This window comes from Enoplosus armatus, chromosome 7, assembly GCF_043641665.1.
Source record: "Enoplosus armatus isolate fEnoArm2 chromosome 7, fEnoArm2.hap1, whole genome shotgun sequence".
NCBI classification, from domain to species: domain Eukaryota; kingdom Metazoa; phylum Chordata; class Actinopteri; order Centrarchiformes; family Enoplosidae; genus Enoplosus; species Enoplosus armatus.
The window spans coordinates 21,186,959-21,213,082 of NC_092186.1; the positions used below are offsets into that span (position 1 = coordinate 21,186,959).

Sequence of the window (26,124 nt, forward strand, 5' to 3'; positions counted from 1 at the left end):
AGGGTCAGAGGGAGCACTTCCTGATTACTCTAGTGGAACATAACACCAAAAACTTCAACTTTCAACAACTGATTCACCTTATACAGCACCATAATGATCATAATTCCTTGGAAAATATGTCTATCCCCAAGAAATTCCCAGGAATCTGCGTCCTCTGTAGGTCTTCCGAAGGTTGCAGATGTCGTGCCATCATGTAAAAACATATAAACACAAATGTGCGTCACGAAATCCGGAGACACTTTGATCCTTTTCAACCATTATTCACACTTTGTCAGGTTCCTTTAAGTCATGCTCGTTTGACTGGTTATTTTCAATTAAATTTAATTACATTTTCATTATTTTCCTTCTACCCAGGAAGCTCACAATTGCACTAAAGCATTTGGCCTCTGGTTGTCTTGATCTCTCAGAAGTGTGAATGAACAGTCCTCGTTCTCGTCCTGTCTCTGAACAGGTTCTGGTTGGCGGAGCAAGAACTCGAATTTTGCATTTTTACATTTGTATGTGTTTGCATGTCGAGTAGATGTGTGAGATCCATGTGCTGACGGTCATGTTGTTCTGTACATGAACTTCAAAGAGAAGGCATGGGAGACTGGTGTGAGTGAGAATGGGTTCCCAGACAAATGCACTAATCCACTAAACCACCAGGACACCCCCTTTCAGAGAAAAGGGTCTTTGTTCCCAAGGTCTGTCTTTGTGTTGTTTATCGACAGGCTAAATTCTTGGATATCCCTTCTTTGTCCTGCTAAGTAGACCAAAGTAAAAACACAGCCGTAAGATAAATGTTTTCACCTTTCAGTAATTACTTGAGACCATCACAGAGGAGTTAGACTGTTTTTATTTTGTTTAGCTTGTATGTGACAAAATGAGCAAAGCTCAGAGGTCTGCTGACTAGCTTTTTGGAGCTTTCAACTGCGTCTCACTGTCTTCATTTAGCAAATAGAGCTGTAGGAAGAGAAGCTATTAAGTGGACCTTTGATGGTTTTGACGTATTTTGATACGTATTTTGTTTCCAAAGGTCAAGAATGAACTTCAAATCAAAGATCAAATAGTTAAACATACTGAGCTGTTTTCTTCATGGTCTAATGGGATTTTACTAGTCAGTAGGGGTGCAGTCAGCGCTACCTGGGGACCAAACTACACACAAACATTGGCATCAGTCCGACAGTCACAAGAGAGTCATAAGACTGTCTGTGTTAAAATGTTTAAAATCCTCAAATGTTGGTGTTTTGAAGTGCAGTTCAGTGCAGTTGAGAGACGGCAGCTTTGTAGCCTGAATGTCAACTGAAGCGTTCTTGTTTGAAGTGGTTTTTATATGAGGAATAGTCATTGAAAAGCACTTGCATGTGTTGTTAATCAAGATGTGCCCATACTACACTACTGTACACCATAGTGTAATATAGTAAAGTTGTTCCCAAACCTTTTTAAACCGCAGCACCCTGAGTGATGGGGTTTTTTTTTCGTGGCACCACCTCCCTCTCTGCGGCGTATTTAGCAGGGTTTCTAATACAGTGATAGTGATACAGTGATTTATAGATCAACGGGTTTTCTAGTTAGTTGATGATAAAAATGATCATTAGTTTCACTGAGGCTATCCAGTCATCCAGCAGAGTCAGCCATTTAACCGCCTTTATGAATCAAAGCACAAAGTCCAGTATATCAAACTACACACCTCACTGGTGAAATGAAACTTAAAATTAAAACTAAACTGTACAGGTATTAGAGTAATACGTACTCTGAGTTACAAAAACGCAGTGGACCTGACACAGATAATGTCTCAGCGTGAAGTTATTCTTTTTTTTTAACCTTGACAACTCATTGTGTGTTATTGCTTGCATAACACAATAGTCATCACTCGTAACAGCATGAAGCACCATCATAACACCTGTACCCCGGCTGCTACCGTCTCACATGACACACTTGACTGTAAAGGCTTACTCATGAGGATGTGACTCAGCTGATGGTCTGCTCGGAGCTCAAGTGTTGGTTTAGCTGTACGCAAGAATAACATGAAGCATATGACAACACTGCAGCTTCCTGACAAGGTCCGCTCGCTAAAAACATGCCTCGTGCAGTTATGGAAAGTATCTCAGTGCACTTACTTTTTTTTTTGAATTGAATACGGTTTTGAATGTAGGAATTTTTTGTTGTATTTTCACACTGTGGTTTTACTACTTCTGCTTAAGCAAGGCGTCTGAATACTCCTTCCACCCCTGACCATGTGTGATTTAAAATTTTGAAAGTGGCTTGTAAACTTTGTTCTATATTATATCTTGAATCCCATCCATCTCACCAGTTTTAGCCTTTTGCATGGGGTCAAAAAAAGTAAATCTAAATTCTTGAGAGCAGTCTTGGCCAAAACATACAGACTATGGGTCTTTGCTTTCTTAATGGAAAGCCTTTTTGGGTCTTGGCGGCGGTCCTGTGAAAAGGTTAGCCTTTAGAATTTCCTTGACACTGTACTTCATCTTTATCTGGTTAATGTGAAGCTTTCTGTCGTTTATAGAAGATAAGAGAAAAGATGGCACTGTGGTGAGATGTGTGTGTTGTGGAGGACTACACTCGTCTGCACTGGCTCCAGAATTAGTCGTCTCTACACGTGATCGCTACACACAAAGCAGTAGATTGACCTGAGGGCAGAGCAGTGAAGCATTCAATGCATGGTGCATAGTGCAGGCATGCATGGATAAGGCACACACACACTTTTCATTACCTTTGATCTTTTGTGTTCATTCTTTTTTTCTTTTTTTTTAACTTAACAGTATTTCAGTGCATCATTGTGGCATGTTTAGAAGCAGAAAATTGAACAGGAAGTTATGCATAGAAAGTGCTTTGCACTAATCGTCGTACGACGTCATGAGTCACAGAAAAAAGCAGCTGAATTCTTCTTCCTTAGACAGCACGAGCACAAAGCTTGAAACACATTGCAATCCAGAGCAGCTACCGATCCAAGCCTTTTCTATTCTTTGCATGCCATTGAATTCCTGTAACTGTGCACATATTCAGCATATTAGATGTTGTCACTTGCCTGTATTTGACGGTTCCCCTCCTTTTTTCTTTGTTTTATTACTGACCTGTCTGGGAAGCCTTTTCACCATTTTCTTTGGATTCCACGTCCACGTAATTCAACATAAACATGTCACACTAAAATGTAGTCCTGCTGTGTCACGCAATATTTGCCTTGCAGTACAGATACTTTAACAAAAGAATACGCCTTACTGTGTCTGAATTTAAGTTGAATGTATGTTTTAGCTAAAACATCATTTTTATGGTTTTCTTAGTCAGCAGCAAAGCTTTCAACAAACACAAGACATGGATCACATATTACACAAATGTTAGCTGCTTTCCATCACTCCCTGAGGTTGTACCTCTCTCCACTGGGACCCTCAGCTTTTAGAGTAGGGCTGTCTGACTCAAAGTCAAGGCTGAAAACTAGAGGTGATCGTATTTTTGCTGTTGTTGCTCCAAAATGTGTGCATGTTTTCAAAAATCATATTAAAACTACTGTAACTTGTTATATTTTGCGTTAATCTTGGACTGATTAACTTTAGATTTTGTGGTTTTGTGCACTTTGAGACCGTCTTGTATTTATTATCTTGTCCGTCTTGTTTATTTCCTGTCTTTCTCCGTTCTGTAAGGCAATTTACTTACACTGCGTCAGCCTGTCTGTGTTTTTATTTGTATTACAGATTGAGCCTTTAGCTCTGATGTCATACATGTCGACCCAGATTCCCATCATTTGTATAATAAAAGACGCTCCTTCGCCTTTCACTCACTTTCTCACTTTCCCTGGTGTAAAAAAACATTCCCACCCGTCCACTCCCATATGTCCTACAAATGGTTCAGTGGCTGGTATTAATGAGTTGACACAAGGGCCTGTACTAAAGCGCACCATCTGTGTGCAGCGAATATAATATGTACAGTACATGAAGCAGTAAGTCAGTGACTTTTCAGAATAAAAGCAGGGGTGCATCAGCAGCCAGGTCATCAGAGCTTTTACACCTACACATTGTCTTGTAGGTCTTTCCTGTGGAATATCTGATGCGGGTAGGAGCAGTGATAAAAGAAAAATACACAATATAACTGAGCACTCAGCTGCAAAAAGATTTTTTTTCACCGAAAAACATCAAAAATAAATATTTTTTTCCCAGTAATTATTATGTATTTCTCTTGTTTAAAGATTCCCTCCAGACTTAATATAAAAATACTATGCTTTGAATAATAGTTTTAAGCTAAAAATCCAGAATCTATATAATATGCAAAAAATATTGTTGCAGAAAAAAGTCCATTCTTCGTGTACTGTACTGTCTGTGTGCTGGAAGTTTCAAGTTTTCCCGTCACACTTGTGTAAGTGACTTTAAAACTAGTTGTGATGTCACAAAATCCTGCTCCAAATCACGTTTTGATCTTTCCCCCCCAGCTGATGAATGTGAAAACAGCTTTTTAGTGTCGAGCTCTGCACGTACGTCACTCTGCGTAGTGAAGGTCGAACATCAAAATGAAGTAACAATAAGCAAAACAACTTTGTGAATGGAAAAGGGACTTAAAGTTTGCAGTGTAACCAGCACCCTCTCTGCTGGTGCGTGTTTACTATACAGGAGGGGAAGTGATGACCATCGAGGCAGAACAAAGTAATAAAAGAAAACTCAAACCGCAGTGGAAAATGCATGGAAACAAATGTCACAGGGAGATGCATCACGGGCACTCACTCCTCTTTGATGATGTCTTAATGAGATCCACCTCCACCTTCACCCATTCCTCCACTTCCTCCTCCTCATGAATGTAGGAGCCTTGGCCTCGCTAATTTCCATCAGTGAATGAACACTGTGCACCCTCGCATGTCACTCTGCCCCTTCTTGCCAGGTCATGTCAAGTCTATTCAAGTGAAATGTGTGTATGTGTGCGTCTACCGTACATAATTTTGTGTGAGGGCGTGTGACTGCGTCTTATCTCTTAAGGGTGTGTTGATGTACTGTACATGTGAAAGAAGAATTGCTCTTCCCCTTTTTCCTCTTGCTCAGTCGTTTAAAACCCAATCAAGTCCACGGAGTGCTCGATAATGAAAACGAAATGTTATCAGAAAAAGGGAGATTCAGGAAGATTTGATGGAGTTTTGATGATTTGTTCAAGGTCAGAATAGGAGTGTTTAATGGCAAAAGGCTTTTGATGAAATTACAGGAAACCCAAAATCTTAATCTCAAAGCGTAGTTTAGTTACTTATTTCCTTATGAGGATATATCGTGTAGCTCAGCAGCTGAGAGTCCATAATATTAATGGTATTAGTCTTATTTGAGTTTAATGCTACCAGAAAACGTACAGCAGGTTGTCTTGAATCTTAAAACCAGCTCCAGCCTTCTCCTATCTGGAAACAGTTTTATTTCTCTTTGCTGTATTATGCCGCGCTTCACATCACTAGACAAAAAGCCGCAATGAAAAATTAACGTCATAAAAACTGTGTGTTTGTCTGTTTTCAGTTTCGATGTGGAGAATGGCCCATCTGCCAGCTGCAGCCCTCTGGACCCCCAGGCCTCCCCCGGCTCTGGTCTGGTCCTTCACACCAACTTCCCCGGTCATAACCAGCGCCGAGAGTCCTTCCTCTACCGCTCGGACAGCGACTATGATCTGTCGCCCAAGTCCATGTCACGAAACTCCTCCATCGCCTCTGAACTGTAAATAGAAAACACATGCAAATACACACAGCATGCACACAAGTACTGTTTGTACACGCCAGTTAGACAGAGACATATACAAGAGAAGGTGGCAAGCAGGGTTGCATACACACATTTCTAAGAAGATGCACATTCCTACATACGTACATATGTACATACATTTAAATCAATCTAGCAAATAACAAATTAGGATAACATTCATTATTGTGCTTTCCATAATAGGAGTTTAACCACAAAGATGCACTAACCCTGCATAAAAACATGGATAATGTTGTATTGGCATCTTTACTACAAAGAGCTCTGAGCTGTACTGTCTTATCACTGCGTGTTCAGTTCAAACATCAGAGAGGAGAAAATGAACTATGAATAAAAAAGTGTTGTTTTTTTTGTTGTTTTTTTAACCCTCTGTGAGTGGTGCAGGTATCACTTTAAGGCTGCATACAGCCCAAACAACCTTATCAATGAGGCAGGGCAGCCTTTATAAAGCCTGAGAGGCATAACTGTGGGAAAAAAGACCACCCAGTATTTTTTATCTATTTCTATCTTTGTGTCTGAGACAACAGTGTTCAGAGAGACTTCAGAGAAAATCAACTTGTATGATTTTATCTCCTCAGTCGAGATTTTAGACTCTTAAGCATCACCCCAGTCAGGAGGAAGCTTAAATTTGTGAAGAATTTATAGTAAAATATATAATATAAGTTGCAGGCAGAGAAGTAAAAACCTTTTTCATTCATTCCTTCACTTTTCTCACTCGTGTTACTGTGAGTAGAAGTCATGAGTCAGTGTTTATAGATAACACACTGAACCAGGAGCAGTGGTTCGTCTCCTCTCCTCAGTACCGTTGAGCTGAGTCCATGTGTGTCGCAGCGCAGTCAGCTCAGTGTAATAAGAATGAGCCTAAAAAGAGGATAATGTATATTTGCTGTAAGACGCTGTAATATCGTGGCCGTCATTTTGCAGATGGTTTAAGGGATGATAGATACTTTAAATGAATGAATTAATTACTTGATTTTTACTCATTGTCGTGTCTTTGAATGCTCCGGCCGCACAGTCACAGTGCCCCTGTTGTTTTATTTACCATTATAGTACATCACTGGATGTACAGCAGGCTCTGCCCCCCCGCCCCAGAGGAAGATCTGACAATAGGTACTCTATAGTGGTTGGTGGGTTTAAGGACCCCAGATGTTGCATAACATGACAATGATATGAAACCCCACAAGAGTAATTCAGTATTTTGCCTCGTCTCAACTTACAAAAATAGGTCACTGTTAGTGCTAAGTGCCTTACAAGGTTACATCCCATCAGAACATAAGACTCCTGTTTTTGACCCATGACCGTCCTCCCATACTCCTGTCCCTCTTTGGACTCTTTCAGTTAATTATAGTAATGAGGCTGGCTGGGTCATGGTACTCGTTGCTTATTGTCTTGCTTACCATCTTTGCACTTAGCATATGAGCTTCGTGCAACAGCAAAACCTGATATTTGGTGTTTATCATGTTTGAGGATGTTTCTTACCAACTCTCTCTTTTTGTGTGTGTGTTTCCAGACATGGCGATGACCTGATCGTAACGCCTTTTGCTCAGGTAAATGTCTTACTGTGTATAACCCAAAATGAGTCTGACATTACCACTAATTAAGCAGTGAGGGCTGTTAAGACTACAGTTGCAAACAATGATAAACCAAATGTAAAGATATGCGTTCAAAGTGCAAAGTTCAGGTTTTTTCCAATTATTAACTCTGTATAATTACAATTGTACTCTTTGGTACAACCAAGTAGAAACTGGTTGTACTGAAAAAATACAAAAGCCTTTAAGTAAATATGGTACAAACGATCCTAATGATGACCTCTTCCTCTGCCTCTCTAGGTTCTGGCAAGCCTTCGAAGTGTGAGGAATAACTTCACTGTACTGACCAATGTCCAGTGTGCCTCCAGCAAGTAAGTGCTAATGAACCGACCAGTTTTACGTGGCTTTTTCTCTCTCAAATAGTTACTTCAGTGACCTGCTTTGAGTTCACATTTGATGCAGTTTGCAGACAACGGTAGGAAAATACTTCTGGCAGACTCTTAAATTCACAGGAGCAACTTGATGATAAAACATGAGATTTATATTTTATCATAAGCCATCATGGGAACCTCAAAAGACTATTATAAATCAAGTCAACGTCCACTTAGACTCTCTGGGGATTCATTTTTTTTAGATTCCCCAGTGGCACAGTGCAAAATGCATTTGAAAGTGTCTCTTATAAAGATCATGCAGTAAATCTTGTGGAAGTGAAAATATATCAAACTCCTCTGCTTCTCTAAAATAATTTCGCCTCTTCACAGCTTTTAAAAGCACACAAAAAGTCACGGGAAAAGGCCGATCACTCATTTAGTCGGCATGTGCACTCAGTCTGCAGTTCCGTGACTTTACCACAAGGTGGCGGTGTTGAGCTTCAAACAGACTGAGGTGTGACGTCTGACGCCACAGCTGTTTCCACCACTCACAGCTGAGCAGCTAAAGTAGTGCAGCAAACAAACACAGCACATGTCTTGTACACACTCACAGAAGTACACACAAACACACAAAATGCAGGTTTCCATCAGTGGAGTTTTAAACATTTTAGAGTTTGGATTTAATAACAAACGGAATGTAACTTGATATTACTGCGATGCCAAAATAAAAGCAGGACTGTCATTGTTGAACCATCATCCGCCTCTTTTATCTCTTGATAAATTAAAGAATAGTTTCCAACTATGTGTCAGACAATTAAAATGCTCTATAAGGAATTGCTCTGTTGTGGCGAGGCACAAACACAAAAACACACCCACAACGTCTCACACTGATGGAATGCCTCGTTGGTACAATATGCATTTAAAGTATTTGTTGTCCTCACGGCATTTATTCTGCACTGCTTCAGCGGCCAGTGTTTCACATTTGTGTCTCGCATACAATGAAGTAGAATTTTGAAATAAATGAACATCATGACACAAACACGTCGCACAGAAAACCCAACACTGTTATTACGTGTGTTTCTTTTTTTAAACCTTTCTGTACTTTCTCAAACCAGTGCATCTATTGTCCATGCTGTGCTTTAAGACATTTTATAAAAATCACTTTCTAACATGTTTGTCAGTGGCAAAGCTATTTCCCATTGACAGCTATGTTTGATGATCATTGTCAATTAATCTGCTGATTATTTTTGTCAATTAATCTGCTGATTATTTTCTCAATTAATCTGCTGATTATTTTCTCAATTAATCTGTCCATCGTTTGGTCTATAGAAAGTCACAGAATTTCCCAAAGCCAAAGATGACGTGCTTGTCTTGTCCGAGCAACTATTTAAAAACTCAAAGACGTTCAATTTGCAATAATATAAAACAGAGAAAAGCAGCAACTCTTCACAACCCAGAGGCTGAAACAGTGGAATGTTTTTTGTTTGAAAAATGACAGTAACGATTATTCCATTATCAAAATAGTTGCTGCTTAATTTTCTGCCAGTCGACTAATCGATTGATCGACCCATCCTCTCAGCTTTAGTGTAACGGAAGCAACGCGGTTCTTTAAAGCTGCAGCAGCATCACCTTCAGCATCACACCTCCTGGTGGAGGTAAAACGGCACTGGAAATATGTATGTAGGGCACCTTTCCCTCCACTCTTCATTATGAAGGCTTATGTGTGTTTATGTGTGTCAGTTTCTAAAGATGCTAACAGCGCTCTCCCCTTCCACAGGCTATATTAATGCTCAGTTTGCTCTATTGAATGCCTGAAGCCTGTCTGACCTACATTCAGCTCTGACACCCCCACATAGACAAGAGCAGAGACTCAAACACACACATCCGCACACAAGATCAAGCGAACGATCAATGAGTCCCTACTGAAAGGAAAATGATCAATACACTGTCAGCTGCCCACTCTCCAGCTGTCGCTCTCTCTCTCTCTCTCACACACACACACACACCCTTTTCTGTTCTTCTGACAAGTAATTTTACGTTTTTTATTTATTTCATTTTGTTTTTCATTTTCATATTTTTTGGGGGACATCACCCAGTACCACATATTTATAAGCTAGGCTACAACGCCTGTCCCTGAACTGGCCGTTATGAATGAGGACACTCACATTGAGGTTCTGACCTTTTATTATAACAATGACACACACTTTAGTGTGGCGGTGTGGCCCTGCTAATGTGATGCTTTGGTTAAATCTGAGCAGGCTTGACATAGACTGTCCCTGAGCTCACAACCCGTGAGGATGCCGAGCTCAGCGTCTGAGTATGCAGATAGAAGGATCAAATGTTTATGAGGACTGCCTACAGTCGTGTTACTGATGAGACGTGGACATATGATATGATTGGACTATGAAACAGCACATGTGGCTGCCTAAACTACCACAAGGCTCCATTACAATACAAATACCATAAAAACACAACTAAAAAATGCCACGTGATGAAGAATTACATGTCTGATCTCTCTTCAGGAGCTGAAGTGATCCCATTCATGATCCATTTCACGCCCTGAAGGGTGGGGGTGGGGGGGTGGGGGCACGGCACGGCACCCCATGTTAATTCCCTCAAACAGACAAAGAAGTCTGTCATACTTAAAGACTCAGTTAAAGGAATAGTTCCACATTGCGGGAAATGCGCTTATTCACATTCTTGCCTAGAGTTAGATGAGAGGATGTCTCATGTCTGTCCATGCAATATGAAGCGGGTGCTGGTACAGAGCCAGGCTAGCCGTTTCCCCCTGTTTTCAGTTTTTATGATAAGCTAAGCTAACTTGCTGTTGGCTGCTAGCTACATATTTACCGTACAGACATGAAAGTGGTATCAATCCTGTCATTTAACTCTTGGCAAAAAAACAGAATAACCCTATTTCCCAAAATGTGGAATTATTCCTTTCAGCTCTTCCTGTGAGAAAATGTCATTCCTTATTTGGATGAACCAACCCTTTAAAAATTTAAATTCTTTTTTAATATCTGTCTTTTTCTGTCTTTCTTTTCTTCTTTCAGGAGGTCTCCTGCAGCAACAACTCAGCCTCCAATCACCAGAGTTTGTCTCCCAGGTAAGATGCTGAGAGGAATGTCCTGCTACGTGTCTGACTTCTGTTTTTTTTTTGTTCTCATTATTCTGCCCCCCCCCCCCCCCCCCGCCTCTCTCCTTCGTCTCGTCCTTTGCTCCTGAACTGGCGTACGTGACGACTTTCACTTTTTTCGCCATCTGTCTCCAGCTCCAACTCTGTAGTCCAGACTATTTTGTCATCAAGCTCATTAACCTTGTTCCAACACAATTGAACTGGTAATTCAGACAAACGCTCATGTGCATGCAGACTCACACACACACACACACACACACACACACACACACACACACACACATACACACCCACACACACAGTATGGTCTATTAAAGCAGCTCACTCAAAGATAACAGCGAACCCTTTTTTTTCTTTCGTCACATCAGATGTTAAGCAGCTGTGTGTGTGTGTGTGTGTGTGTGTGTGTGTGTACACTATGTGTGTGCATGTACATGTCCACGCCGGTAAGAGGCAGTGTGTGAGTATGTGTGTACAAGCACAGATGAATTTATGAGCTCTCTACATGTGAGCGTGTGTGGTTTCTTGTGTGTGTTGCTTGAGAACCTTTTTCTGTTTGAGTTTCTCTGTGTGATTCTGGGATCTGTGTCTGCTCACCGGCTCAGCCAAGGCCGTTTGCTGCACACTCAAACTCGCAACACGTTTTACACACATTTTATATGCATCTAAAAGTGTGTTTACAGTTGCATATCCTGAGTTTGTGTGTGTGTGTGTGTGCAGTTGTATTGCTATCGTTTTAAAAAAAATTGTGAGGACATTTCTGCATTGTGAGGACCGGTCAAAGGACTGTTTGAAGGTTGGTTGAAGGACTTGGTATTGGTTAAGGTTGGGGTTAGGCGTTTACTTGTGATGGTTAAGGTTACAGTTAGGGGCTAGGGAATGCAAAACTAAAGGGTCCTTAAAAGTGTGGAAAGACAAACGTGTGTATGTGAGGAGTTGGTCTAACATCACTAGAGTAAGAATAATTCAACTGAATTTGATTTATATTGCACCAAATTCTAACAGAAGTAATCTCTGGGCACTTTTCATACAGAGCAGGAGTAGACCGTATTCTTTGTAATATAATAATGATAAAGTGGCTTTCTCTCTCACATTTAGCCACAGCAAAACTAAAACTAATTTAAAAAGAAACTAAATTGAATGCAGCTATAATCAATATTTTTATAGAAACAAGGTATCGAGTGATAATGTGAAAACAATGTGAGAGACGTCTCTTGTAATGAACCTGCAGGGAATGATCAGCCGGATCTGCAGCTCCCGTCTGCTTTATGGAGCTTTATAGTGACAACTTTACTGTTGTGGTTCACTCTCATGGCGTCGTGTTCTGTTGTCAGTGAAAAATGAAAAATAAAAACACTGTATAGCAGACAGACACACTTAGCGTCTAGCTGGTGAACATAGTGGAGCGTTTAGCAGCTAAAGAGACGGACATTTCAAAAGCTGGTAGAGACCAAAAACAGAGCGAGAAGAGCAAATTGCTTTTACTTCCACCAGATGGCCAGAAACACGACTCCAAATGAATGATAGTGTTGCTCCGTAACCGCTGGATGTGTAAAGAATGTAAAGGATGTGTTTTGCATTATCATATATTCAATCTGAGAGGCATTAATGAATGGTACCTTTAACCTCACGTCTGTAGGCAGATGTTCCCACACTCTAAGCACTAACAGTGCCAAGTGTTGTTGTATAAGGAGAGACAGAGATGAGCAACAATGAAACTGAGAGCAGTGAGCGTAGTTAACCATCAAATAACCAACACATTTCACATGAAACCAACGCTGGTCAGATATGACATCAAAGTAGAAGTAGTGAAAATGAAGCCTCTGCCAGTTCCGCACAAAATAACAATGTTTTCTTTTTCAAAAAACAAAACAAAAACAGGTGTGTATTTTTTATTTCAGCACATTTAATCTGTCCTAACCAAAATACTGCACGTGTCCCTTTACCGACCACATTCTTGTTTTATACATTTTTATTGGTTCGTAGGTGTTATTACTGAGTTCATGTTGTTGAAAAGGAAGCAACAAGCTACTTGGTATGTTTGTATTCTGTGTGTGTGTGTGTGTGTGTGTGTGTGTGTGTGTGTGTGTGTGTGTGTGTGTGTGTGTGTGTGGTGAGTATAAGCAACTATTACAACACTGACGTGTGTATAATGGAGTACTTCATTGTGTGATGGTATTTAATGTTTGAGATTTTGCAGTTGTGGATTGGTAAGGTGTTTGGTTCGAATGAGTGTTTAATGCATCATTGTGAGTAATGTGAGTAATGTGTGTGCGTGTGTGTGTGTGTGTGTGTGTGTGTGTGTGCTGTGGGGAGGTGTTCCTGTGGCTCTGATTGACGTCAGCATGCCTGTATGTGGCTTCTGTTGACTTCCTGTCAAAGCAGATGGACTGAGTTTTCACTTCCTTCTTCAAAACCACAGCTCATCAGGTGCTCTGCGTGTGTGTGTGTGTTTGTGTGTGTGTGTGTGTGTGTGTGTGTCTGTGTGTACTACAGAGTTTGGGAAAATGTGTGAGTGTGTATATCTGGTAAACCAGCTCCATAACGTGCATCGCAACCTTTCTGCCAGGGCAAACAAGGTTATTCAATTATGCGTCACAATCAACTTTTTTTTTTGCAACCCGTCACTAAGTTTAAGCACAATAGACTGCAGGGACTCTGCAAGTAAACACTCTGCTCTTCATCTATATGTAAATGCACAAAAATGAATTTTCTCCGTGTGCACTTCTGAACCTGGCTGAAGATTGACATGAAATTTGAGTGCGGTGTTTTAGGCTTAAAAGCTCATTAAAGGATCAGTCATTTAATCTTTTATTGTTATCAACAAATCCCATGAAAAGACCAAAACCAACACGCCACAAAACTTTTAAAAACACATGAAAGAGCCAAACTGTTCATTTCATTACTATAAACTCAACCAGTGCCGTTGTGTGTTCCCCTCAGCTTATTTAACGAAAAAAAGCAGCGTAAAGATGTAACCTGTGCTGAAGAGCTCCTTCAGAATACACTAAGAAAGAATGTCCAAAAATAATAATTGTATATTTCTCTGTAGCTTTTTATATTTCATAGCCTCACAGTTTGCTTATAGTTTGCAATCTTTAATTTTTCTTTTCTATTTCAGTATTGTTTTATTGTATTTGGTTACTATAAACAACACATGCCTTGCACTTGTTACTAATCTCAAATGGCAATTTGTATGATCTCGACAAGAGTTGAAACGATTCATTGATTAGTCGATTGACATGAAATGAATCGGCATTGGATTAATTGATCAATTCATTTCTAGCAAAAACATTAATTGTTTCCAGCTTCTATTATTTGTAATATGTGACATTAAATCAAAATATCTTTTGGTTTTGGAATGTTGGTTGGACAAAACAAGCACTTTGAAGACGTCTCCTTGGGCTTTAGGAAGTTGTGACTATTGACACAAACATCAACAGCCTCTCTCTCTCTCTCTTGTTCATTTTCAACCTCAGTCCAGTTTTCTTTTGACTCTTTATTTTTCCTTTTCATTCATCTGTTTGTCTCTTTCTCGCTCTTTATCGTCATCGGAGGAGGGGGAGGGCAGGAAGTGTGGGGCAGGAAGAGAAGATCAGATTGTTCCTGTTTTGCTGTCTCTAAACTGTTGTAACTTGACGGAAGCCAGGAGGAACTGTGTGTAGACGAGGTGTGTGTGTGTGTGTGTGTGTGTGTGTGTGTGTGTGTTGGTGTGCATGAATGTCTGTGTCAGCCCACAAGAGAAAAATAGGATGCAGGGAGACAAAGGCCTATTGTCTGTGCCCACACACTGCACAAACATGCACATGCTGACACAATGATATGATACGTAAATACCTGCAGCACTGCACAATCACTCTGCATTACATGTAGCTCAACCTGCTTCACCCTCTCTCAGGGCACACAATTCTGCATACGGACAGATAAATAATATAAAGCCAAAACTGCATATCATGAGAAGCAAGACAGGTGCACCTCCTCCTCCAAAGGCACAAGGACCTCAATATCCTGGCCTCAGTTTTCTACAATAATATCATATATAAGATGTTAGATTTACGTTATATCTAACATGTATTAATTAGTCTACCTTGTATATAATATTATGTAATATTTGATAACGTGATAAACTGAGACCAGGTCATTTTTTAAGTGCTTTAACGGTGCTGCTGTCCCTCATTATATTAATGTTCCTGCTCCTGTTTTTTCCCCTTACTCATACATAAGGACCAATTTGGGGTTAAGTGCCTTACATCTGCTCAAGGACACTGTGACAGCACTGTGACTGTTCAAACGTAGTCAATAAGGAGGAGCTGCCAAAGAAATGAAACATAGTCAGATAACATGTTTTGTGGCTTTCTTTGTACAGGATAGTGGATTTTACTGGTTAAGTTAGATGACTGAGGTTTTAATGCAAAACTAAGAGACATAAAAACTCTTTCATACACGCTGTAATGTTGCAGTGTTACTCTGTGAGAGCGCGGTGACATGTGTACCCATTCAGGACCCACATTTTAAATAAGATTTTATATTTTCGCTCATGATTTAACTTATTTTGATACGTCTTTTTGAATTGCTTAAACTCGTGTCCTTGTTTTTTGTCTCTATTTATATGATGTGCTGTCGGATTTTATCTTGTGTTTTTGTTGCTTCACAGCTGCACAACCTATTGCCCTTTGGGGACAAATAAAGTGATTGATTGATTGAGGCCGAATGAGCCATTTGGCATAAGTGGCACAGCGTAGCGAGCTCCAATGTATGTCAGTGTGTGATATTAAATTTTAATGTTCAAATAGGAAAAGTGTGTATCACATGAAAACAGAAATCATAAACAGGCTCTTTGTAACAATGGGGTTTAGCAACACCAGATTCTCCCAAATAACTAAAAGATCTCGCCCGGATAGGAATTTGTAATGACAACCGTCTGGTAGACGAGTATCATGTTTAGTTCGCATAGTGAATAATGGGGAAGAGTACTATTTAAATCAACCGTTATATGTAAATTAGGGGCCTTCTCTAAAAATGTTCTACCTTTGTTCAAGCAAGTATTGTTGCACTTCAGTCCTGCAGGGTGCAACTGTTGTTGTCAGTATTTTTGTTTGTTGTTTGTACTCCTTGTTAACATTGAGAGATAAACTAAGCAGTAATAAGTGTGTTATGCAACCTGGACCGACTCTATCAGTGAATCAGGTCCCTCCCGTTATTCTTGTCAGTGGTGAGTGGAAATAACCACAGCATGCTGTTAATTATATGTCTGCCAGCACCCGGTGTGCTATTGTTTTACTATTACAGCACAAAGCGCACACACTGTTAAGTTGTCCAGGCTACATGTTCAAATGTATTCTCAAGTGTTAATATCATGCCTCAACTGTGACCAGTGCCTTTTTCACCACACAGTACACCATGGCACCCTGGGTAGGAAAAATACTGTACACTTTATGAGATGGCACAGATAATGTAGATCAAATAAGACTGCAGATGATTTCAACATGATTTGTGTTGTAGGTCAGTCAATTAACAGGATTAAAAGATTAGGTAGTAAGGAATAAAAATAAAATATGATATGATATCCCCTGCAACTTATATTGACTACAACTCACGTTTTTCAGACAGGTTTCAGGCCCTCAGATTTCTGTGTCTTTCAACACTCCAGTTATTGAGTGTAATAATGAGAACCGTAAAGGCGGCTCATTGTTTTTACAGAGCCGTTATTGCGTCACAATCACAAACAGGTTAGTGAGGTCTGCTCGCACATGTGCCGATAATGTCCACATAATGGAGATCCACTGGCTCAAAGCAGCTGTTTTGTGTCATGGTGTCATAACAGAGCATGGAAATATTCTGTCCCATGTCTACGGCGTTTAGCTGTGAGAACCTCACAGAGGTAAGACCTGACTTCCTGGTCGAGTCGACCTCTGTGATGAAATGCTGTCATACAGGATATATGAGGCAAAGGGCTCTTGAACTCTCCCGACCTTATCCACATACGCACTGTGTGTGCGTGTATGTGTTTGGCTGCTCGGTAGTGTGGAAAGGTGTCAACGAGTTGGCTTTTTAAATCCCATTGTGCCTTTCCATTGTGTATGGGGCAAGCAGCCCCCCCCCCCAAAAAAAAAGCCCTACATGTTATTTCAAAGCTAGGAGCTGGTGTTTGGTCAACACTAAACAATAAGTATGAGTTTACTGTATAGGTGAAAGGTATTTGGACAATGTGGAACTGTTATGTAATAGGGTAAAACAACATTGCACATACATTTGCTGTATATGGTATGGTACACACACAGGGGCCAGACTTATGGGATGGACAGTATGGTATATCAACGGCTCTCTCTTTGTCTTAGTCTGGCCAGGAAATTCTTACTGAACTAGTGGGGTGTAAGAGCTTCTTATAAAAACACAAATACCTGCAAAATGACATTCCCATCAGTCTCAACTGTACTTTGTGTTTGGCGCCAATCGGCATGGAACACACTAAACTAAGATGGCGAACACGGTAAATATTAACTTTTCTCCAGGAGGATCCTCAATCTTGTGAGCTCTGGTTTTAGGGATCAGTAAAGAACCAGATCAGAAAATAAAACATGAACAGCGTAATTTTTTATGAGCCGCAAACCCAATCTGATGAATCTGAAAACAGCTGTAACCCCCAACTTTTAAGGTATAAGTTGAATTCTCAGTTGCATAACATCAATTAAGAAATCCAATATTTCTGTTTGTTGTTCTGGGCTGCAGTTAAGAACCAAGAAAAATAATCTTTCCTGCATAATTTCATCAAGTCACGGAAACACAGATTTGTTTCATCTAAGCTTCTCTTTGGGTTTCGCAGAGCAGAGCAAAGGGCAACGACTGCAGAGTACCTCATCTATCTCTTTATGAATGTTATTTAATACAGGCCTTATACAGTACATCCCTGCACCATACAGTGGCCCAGTGCGTGCAGGAATGCACTGTGGAGGTCACAGAGAGGAGGACAAGAGAGACAGACCAGGAGGAGGGATGAAAGGAGGAGATGAGGAGTGATGAGGTGAGAGGGCAGGAGAGATAAGGGTTGCCTTGAGAAGGGAGGGAGAATAAGCAAGAAGGTGCCAGAGAAGATATGATGCAGAGAAAACAGAAAAGAGAGCCGGAGATGAGGAGCTGGAGGATCTGAAACAAAAAACAAACTGAGAAATAAAACAAATTCTCTCTGTGATTCAAAACTCCTCGCAGTACCCCCGCACACCGGTCAGTAGTGTTTACGGTGTGGCTCATTGATGTGCAAGTTTAAAAGTTTAATTTTGTTTTGTGTGTTTGGAGTATGGAGAAGTGTGAATTTTGATCTGTATGCTCTGTATGCTTTTTTTGGGGAAACACTGTTGATATGTGTAGGCTGAGTAGCCAAATCACAGTAAATCTGTCTGTTAACTACTACACATATGTCAAATTTACAAAGACATAAACACATATCATTTAAAGAAATCATCAAAAACTGCTACTACTCAGATTTTTTTTGCGCAGCTCAGGTTGCAGCTTTTACAGGATGGATAGGGATGTAAGGTGCTGTGGCCTACATGTGGAGCCAGAAGTGCAAACCACCAGGGAGTCGTGACGCGCTGCACTCTATGTCTGACATGATAACTTTGGCCGTGCTCTGTGTTTCTTGAAAACAAAGTAAATTCGCATTTTTGTCCTAAAGCTACTACATGAAACAACTGCAGACATCAACCAAACCAATGGGTGATTGTTATACAGAGTTTCAATTGGTTTTTAGACTACCACACCCTAATGATCCATCTGAACAGTCGTCCTTGAGGGACTACGAGCTGTCAGTCAGTGTACTTTGTTGTTGGTCAAAACATGCACAACGCCTCATGTGGTGATCATGACGGTATGCTGCAGGAAATATGCACGTCGCTTCAGAGACTGCTTGATATATCTATTTGCAGTACTGCTGTTTTCTATGTGCTTTTACTCCACATACTACACACACACACACACACACACACACAGAAGCTATGTGCATGCAAGCATTTATATACCAGTATCTCATAATAGGTTGTCATGTGACACGCCCAGCTAAAGCCAGAGGCTTCAGTAGCAATAACTCCTCCACAGCGGTGCACCTGTCTGGGGCTTCTCACTGACGCAGCCCGCCGACTCCAAATAGAGACGAATATCTGCCAGGGTGACCAGTGTGTTCGTCTCACTAACACAAGTGTGTATGCACGCATGTTGACGATATGATTGATTGATTGTTGTTCAAGAGCAATGTATGTTAAAAACCGACCTTGGGTCTGCACTACCACTGCGTATAATCACGGCCTGTCTTGAGTCTTGGGAAGATGCTCTAACTTTATGCTCACTTTATACTTATTTCCAAGAGAAACTATCTTCATCATATCTTCATTTGTTAAGTATGGCATTGCTGGAATGTGGCTGCATCACCCATCAGTCATCAATCAAGTACCAAGATGGGAAAAAAAAAATTTGCCGTCCCTGGAGCTGCCATCTGGAAGCTGTTTACCGAATAAATGCTCGAGGACAGGATTGATAGGAATTTACTAATGCTTTCATTAGGACGCTGGAATCATGCGTCAGAAACAACATCGGCATTCCCTATGGGGCAACAAACCATGTTTGGTTGGTGAGGTAATGCTGGACCATCACCAGCCTCGTGGTCTTGATATGGCATCGGCTCAATAAGGGATATTATGGCAGGGCTAGCATGTCTAAATGTCACAGATACTGTATCTGCCAACCTATCATTCTGTCTCTCACCTCACACTCTGCTGTGCACGTACACAAAATGCCAACATGAGCAGTTGCCATGGCAGCGACTCCCTCCTTTTCCTCCAACCCTTACTCTACTCTGGTCAAAGCAGTGCTCTACCTCCATAACCCCCCTTTTCTCTTTCTTTCCTCTCCTCTGTGCTTTCTCCAGGTGTCCAGGTATTGAGAAACATAGTCTTGGCCCTGTTTCTCTCTGTGCTGGTAGCAAATAGGTCTCAGTATTTCTGTCCCCGGGTGTCTTGTGTTACCTGCCCTCTTAACTACTTCCCGCTCCTGGCTACTTTAACGGCCTCAGTGGGGCTCCCAGAGCAGTCTGGCTACTGTGCAGACCCCCCAAATATTATGTTACACAAGGGTACTGCAACCTCATCCTGCGTCATGAATGAAAGTTTGAGGCCAGGTTTTAGCCCCAAATTGGATTAACTTACATTAAATAAAGACACAAATCACTGGAGGTGTTACACATTTCTAAAGCCCACTCAAACTGCTTCAGGTGTCCAGGCAGAGTGTCCTGTCACCGGGCAGAGTTAGGAGGTGAAACCGTAGAAAAATAACTTATGTGATGGTGAGAAGGTTTGGGTTTCTCTGACTGGAACTGTTTAGACAGCTGACAGGAAAGGCTGTGATATCTGTAGAATAATTTTCAACTCTGATTTACTGTAACTACTCTCTGCAAGGTAAACAGGCAGCATGTAGCGTGTGTTTTGTTTGTCCATGCCTGACTGGCTGTGTGAAAGGTCTTCATGGTAGAGCCCTATGCAGGCAGCATGTGTATTTAATTGTGTGTGTGTGTGTGTTGTTATCGAATAGAGAGAGATAAAGAGAAATTCAAGAGTTTTTTCTCACGTGGCATCTCAGTGTTTTTTTTTGGTTGCACTTCCTGGAAGAAAAATATGGAACAAAACAGCTCCTATCATTGCCTAGCATCTACAGTAGTGTGTGTGTGTGTGTGTGTGTGTGTGTACAGTTGAACAGCCTGTGGGCCTTGGCCAAGATTGTGTGAGCTATACAGTAGGTGACAGGTACATTTGTTTATTGGAAACTAAGATGATTAGATCTTTTTATACACCTCTAGCTGTGTGCAGGTAGCGGCTGCTTACTGACAATAGCTTCAGCCCAGCGTATTTAAAACAAGGGTCTACAGCTGCTATTCATTCACTAATGATAGAGCATCCTTTTCCAATTATTTCACACAGAGGTTATAGTTTTACTACTCCAGCTGACCCAATTCAATCCTGTGTGGATGATTTTTTTTTTTTTTTTACCAATTTAAGGGACTGTACCAAAATGACTGGGGTGGGGAGGAGGGCTGAATTATATATTTCACTTTATAAAAAAGCAATGCCCTCCTCTGTTACTAATATTTAGTTTGAACCCCACCGTTTACTAAAAGCTGTAACACTACCCTCCAACAGTCCAACGGTCTGCACTACCAGTTTATTTAACAATTAATTAAAAAAATCTCCCTTCAGTGAAAAGAAGGATTGTTAAACTCTCCCTCTTATTATTTTTCATGTATTTATTCTTCAGTTTGTGAAGTTTCTGTGAACCTAGATTAACCGAAAAAATATTATCTATTTTACAGATATACACTCAGTTGGCAGTTTATTTGGTGCACCTATAGCTAAAAGTAATGCAGTCTAATACAACAGTCCTGTAATAAATCCTTCATGCTGGTTATAATGTTCAGTTTTTGTTGAAACTCTTTTAAAGAGGTGTTTATTAAACTGTTTGGTCATTTTGGAGGCTGTAGTTTGAGGTGCATTACATTCTACAGAGAGGTGTTTCTGCATGCAGCCTACTCTCATTGACATAAATGAGGTGGACAAAACAATAGAAACACCTGTCAGTGTAACACAGTTAATGTGATTTATGCGAGTCGGGCAGGGCGATGGCAGGTTTATATGAGATGATCGTCACCCTAAACCTGGTAAAGCTCCAGGACCTCCGTTAGTGTAGTGCTGACACTCCAGGGCGTCCCTGTTTTGACTGAGAGGCAGGATGAAGACTTCTACTAACAGAGGACAGATTTGTGTTCACAAATGCGTCAAACTCTGCTTGGCACGTGCATTCTGGATGCAGGTGTGTGTGTGTGTGTGTGTGTGTGTGTGTGTGTGTGTGTGTGTGTGTGTGTGTGTGTGCGCAGATGTGTACAGACGACATAACAGAACTTGTGAAGGCATGTAAAACAAGGGTGTGAGTATTATCTGAATGTGTATGGATCAAGTGTGTGTGTGTGTGTGACTGTCACACAGACACCTTTCTGTCCATGGAAGGAAGTCCACACTGAGCAGGATTGTGACACTAATGAGGAAACAGGCCAGTGGGACAACAGCGACTTCCTCCCACACACACACGTACAGACACACACACACACACACACACACACACACACACGTACAGACATACACACTCCCCCAGGTGTTTCGACACCCCCCACAGGCTCTTTTTCTACAACAGTTCATCTATCTTTCCCCGGAGACAAATGAGTTCCTTTGGCGTGACAGGGAGACAAAGAGCAGACAGGGCCTGACCTGCGTCACAAACCCCAGCATGAAAACCCCGTCATTACTCCATTCATCTGTGACCTTGCTGGCTGGTTTCACAGAGTGGTCTTAAACCTGGCTGTAACCAACTGTATCTCACTCAGCTATTTGACTGTTTTTTAAATTTAGATAAAATTCATTTTTAAAGTGTAGCCTTGATCAGAGACTCTAAAGCAAGTCCTAATTATAGTTTGTCCAGAGTCTTTTTAATAACAATTTTAGATTTGATTCATGACCAAATACCCACAAAACGAATGACATTCCCATCGGCCTCGGCCATTCTTTGTGTTCTGTGCTAATTAGCAAATGTTAGCATGCTAAAATGCTAAACTAAGATGGTGAGCATGGTAAACATTATACCTGCTAAACATCAGCATGTTATAATTGCCATTGTGAGCATGTTAACATGCTGATGTTAGCATCTAGCTCAAAGCACGTCACAGAGCCGCTAGCGTGGCTGTAGACACTTTGTCCTGTTAATGGAAGGTTTCAGTATGTTGTATGGAAAGTTGTTGAAATTAAGTTTTTACTTCTTAAATCGATCAGGCGGAGGTGTTTTCTGCTTGGGGGTCTCTCCCTTCAGCAGCTGTCTTGGTGACATGTATTGAACTTAATTTTAGACCTAAGGGGAAATCCAGTGATTGTTTAGGTTTTACTTCCTTTTTGCATAGAAATCATTGTACATGTGTCTTATTGACATAGTAAAACTACCTTTTTTTGTTTTACATGTTTTTACATGTGGGCGTTTGTTGTTTGTTGCTTAAAATAAGTTGAGACTCTCAGTTTCAGTGCTTGATGTAACATTTTTAAGGTGTACATTCAGTGAACTCAAACGTAACTCCAGTGTTAAGAGAACAATTTACATGACAGATGAGACATCAACAGTAATTACATAGAACGAGGAAACAGTGAAAGTACTAGTGTACTACCTGTCAGGTCTCTCTCTTATGACTCATTGTCAATCAGACATATAGTTCAAATCAGCACATACAGTACAGGACAAAATGTGCATGATGTTGACCAAGCCCAAGCCAACAGTGACTTTTTCATACCTGTGTAAACACTTCATAGCCACAGCTTAAACAGCTGAAGCGCTTAAGTGGCGTATCTTGTGCGGGGTTATGCAAGGCGTTCTCCTGGTCACATAGAAACTGCTTTTGTTCAGTGTATCGACAGAGAAATCGGTGTAGAGAGAAGAGTCTGTTCTCGGCGATTGCAGATAAGGCTGTTTACCTTCAGTCTCTCCCTCTGAGAAAAAGACAGACCTCCAGTGTTTGCTCCACACTGGAATGTGTATATTGTACCCATGAACCCGTTCTTAATGTCTGGCTGTGTGTATACAGTATGTGTCTGTAGATCTTCATCAGTAAAAGTCTCGCTTGCTCATGCTTTTCTCAACAGACAGAGCTCCACAAAGCTGCTTGCTATTGTAGGTCTCGCTTCTGTTTATAGTGTCCTGTGTGTGTGTGTGTGTGTGTGTGTGTGTGTGTGTAAAAGGTGACATAATGGCACAATGAGCCTATCGACCTGATTAAACAAAGCTTTGTGTTTGTTCATTTCTCCCTCCCTGATTGAAGGCGCCAACTAGCACAATAATGCACTTAACATATCCACAATCAGCAACACAAGTCTTTAAGCAGAACAAGTTTGTTGGGTTGACACTTGTGTTGTTACTGTTCATCCTGGAGCACATCAGTTGGGAGGGTTACTGTGACAAATACAATGTTGGTCATGTTCTGTTTTGATCATAACCACAACGTGTTTTCCCTTTTATGTTATTGATCACATAGTGACAGTATCATACTACTACTATAAGAATTTCTTATACGCCTTAAAGGGCCAGTTCACCCAAATCACAAACACATTTTTTTCCTACTTACCTCACTTGGTTTTAGTTTTAGTTTTATTCAGATTTTGAGATATATGTCCGAGATGTCGGCCTCCACCCCAGACATGACCACAGTTTTGCACTGACAAATTACATTTAAAAGATTCAACAGCAGTAAAGAACAGTTACTAGCGAAGTTGTGAGATTTTGCAGATGAATTAACTTTGAATGTCAAAGCCAACTGGGACGAGAAGTTCCTGTTGGCTCAGAAAATGCTAATTTGAAACATCTAAAGTTCCATGACAAGTGTGCAAACTTCATGTGTTGAGATTGCTTTTCCAACAATGACCCAGTTTGTCAGGATAATCTGTATTATTCTGGATAAACACTTTTCTACTTTCTTCTTCTGAAGTAGTTCATAAAACTGTGTTTTGTGTATTATCCAGAGTAACCTGGACATTGCTTCTGGAGTTTCTGGAAAGAAAGGCTGCTGTTGAAATGTTTTTATGAAAATGTTGTCATCACCACATATGACATTCTCGTAATCTGAGATGGATATCTCAAAACCTGGGCAAATTAAGTCTTGATACCAAAACAAGAAAGTGGGTTTGTTTTTTTGTATTTTGGGTGAACCAACCCTTAAACTTAAACTAAGCGAGATGTTATCTCATATTTTCAGTTTATAATTTGCAGTATAGTGGCGGCAAAACAAACAGACAAGCTTTTACTGTGTCATTTTTTGGTTTAAAATGTGCATGATGTTGTCTAAAACAGGGTTGAGTCCCTCCTCCGAACATTCATATTTTTAATGTATGGCTTGTTATCATTTCATTAAATGGTAGGTGACAGGTTTGCCCGCTTCTACACAGTGAACAGTGTACCACATTTAGGAAGGGGACAGTGTCAAGCCCATTATGAGGACCCTGCTGTTTCAGAGGCGCTTGACCTCGGGTCAGTCATTATCCTCTTCAGCCCTCCATTGAGTCCTCATCTCTCATTCTCACACTCTTGCTATAATGTGTGTTTCTGCTCAAATGGACTCTGTGTTTTGCGTGTTCCCCTCACAGATTAGACTTTTGATTCAGGACAATGATCCACTCATGGAAGTGTCCTCAGATAACTCCTCTATACACTGGGGCACAGGGCTGCAGAGAGCAGGACTAATGGGCCTGCAGCAGGTTGGACGGCACTTTGTGTAGTGTGCAGTGAACAGCACATTTCTTGGCTCTACAAGCGGCAGAAACACACTTGCAGATTCCTCTTGGCTCCAAAAGAATCTGGTGCAGGCTAAATGCCTTTATTACTTTCAATCTGACTCACGGCCTTTTCTGCACATTATTGCCACTGACCGCAGAACAGCCAACAACTTCAGGAAATCCAGACAATTCATACAATCTATGCTTCATGTCATCCAAGTTTGAGCTAACCTAAGCGGCTGCTGCTGGTTTATTTCTGAATATATCACTGTCCTTTCAGCATATGTTTGGAACACAGGAAGATTTTAACAGCCAAAAAACTGATGAAATGTCTACAAATGTAGCATATTCACTGCTCTCCATTTATAACAGAGATTGATTTTAGACTCAAAGGTACTGTAGGATTTCTGAATAACATTCCTAAAGAATGAGATCTAAAGTGTAAGCTGATGGTTTTATACAATAGTTAGATTTAAAAAGAGAACAACAGCTCATCATCTTCGTCAGAAGGATACTTAATTCTTCCGGCCACTTGACCTCGAGATAAGTGCATGAGGCTGTCATGCCAAACTGGGATGTGGTACACGCCCAGACAGTTCAGCCCACTGACAAACACTGTTGGATGTTTTAATAACTCAACATTTCCATTACATGGAATTGTTATGAAAGTGTTATGTCATGACATCCTCCATAAATCTAGCAGAGATAATCCAGACTTGTTTGTCAGGATAGTCGGACCACTCATTTATCCCTAAACCCTTGTTTTGTCACTATTCTTTGCTTTGGGAAGGCCAGAGCTGCAGCTTGGTTGAATTACTTTTGATAGATTGATTGTTTAGGTGTGAAGGTTTCTTCCTCAGGACAGCAGCCTGCTACTTTGCTCCACAGGGAGATCTAGATGAAGCATTTACCACAGTTACAAAACATTTGTATCGGGGAAACCTGATCACTAAAAAACAAACAATACTGCTGGCCATTTGCATAAATGCCTAAAACAACCCGTGTTTACCTGACAAGGACTTTATGTGGCAGCACAACTTGCGCAATGAT

The 26,124-nt window shown here is 40.8% G+C and overlaps 1 protein-coding gene across 1 annotated transcript in view; it reads left to right on the forward strand.

Annotated features, from left to right (window-relative positions):
• pde4ba (phosphodiesterase 4B, cAMP-specific a) overlaps positions 1-26,124 on the forward strand; it is a 115,934-nt gene that overhangs the window by 55,368 nt on the left and 34,442 nt on the right. The window contains exons 3-6 of the mRNA XM_070908242.1: positions 5,472-5,666; positions 7,213-7,249; positions 7,532-7,602; positions 10,656-10,708. Of these exons, the coding sequence (XP_070764343.1) occupies positions 5,472-5,666; positions 7,213-7,249; positions 7,532-7,602; positions 10,656-10,708 (356 nt within the window). The remainder of the gene's footprint in view (positions 1-5,471; positions 5,667-7,212; positions 7,250-7,531; positions 7,603-10,655; positions 10,709-26,124) is intronic.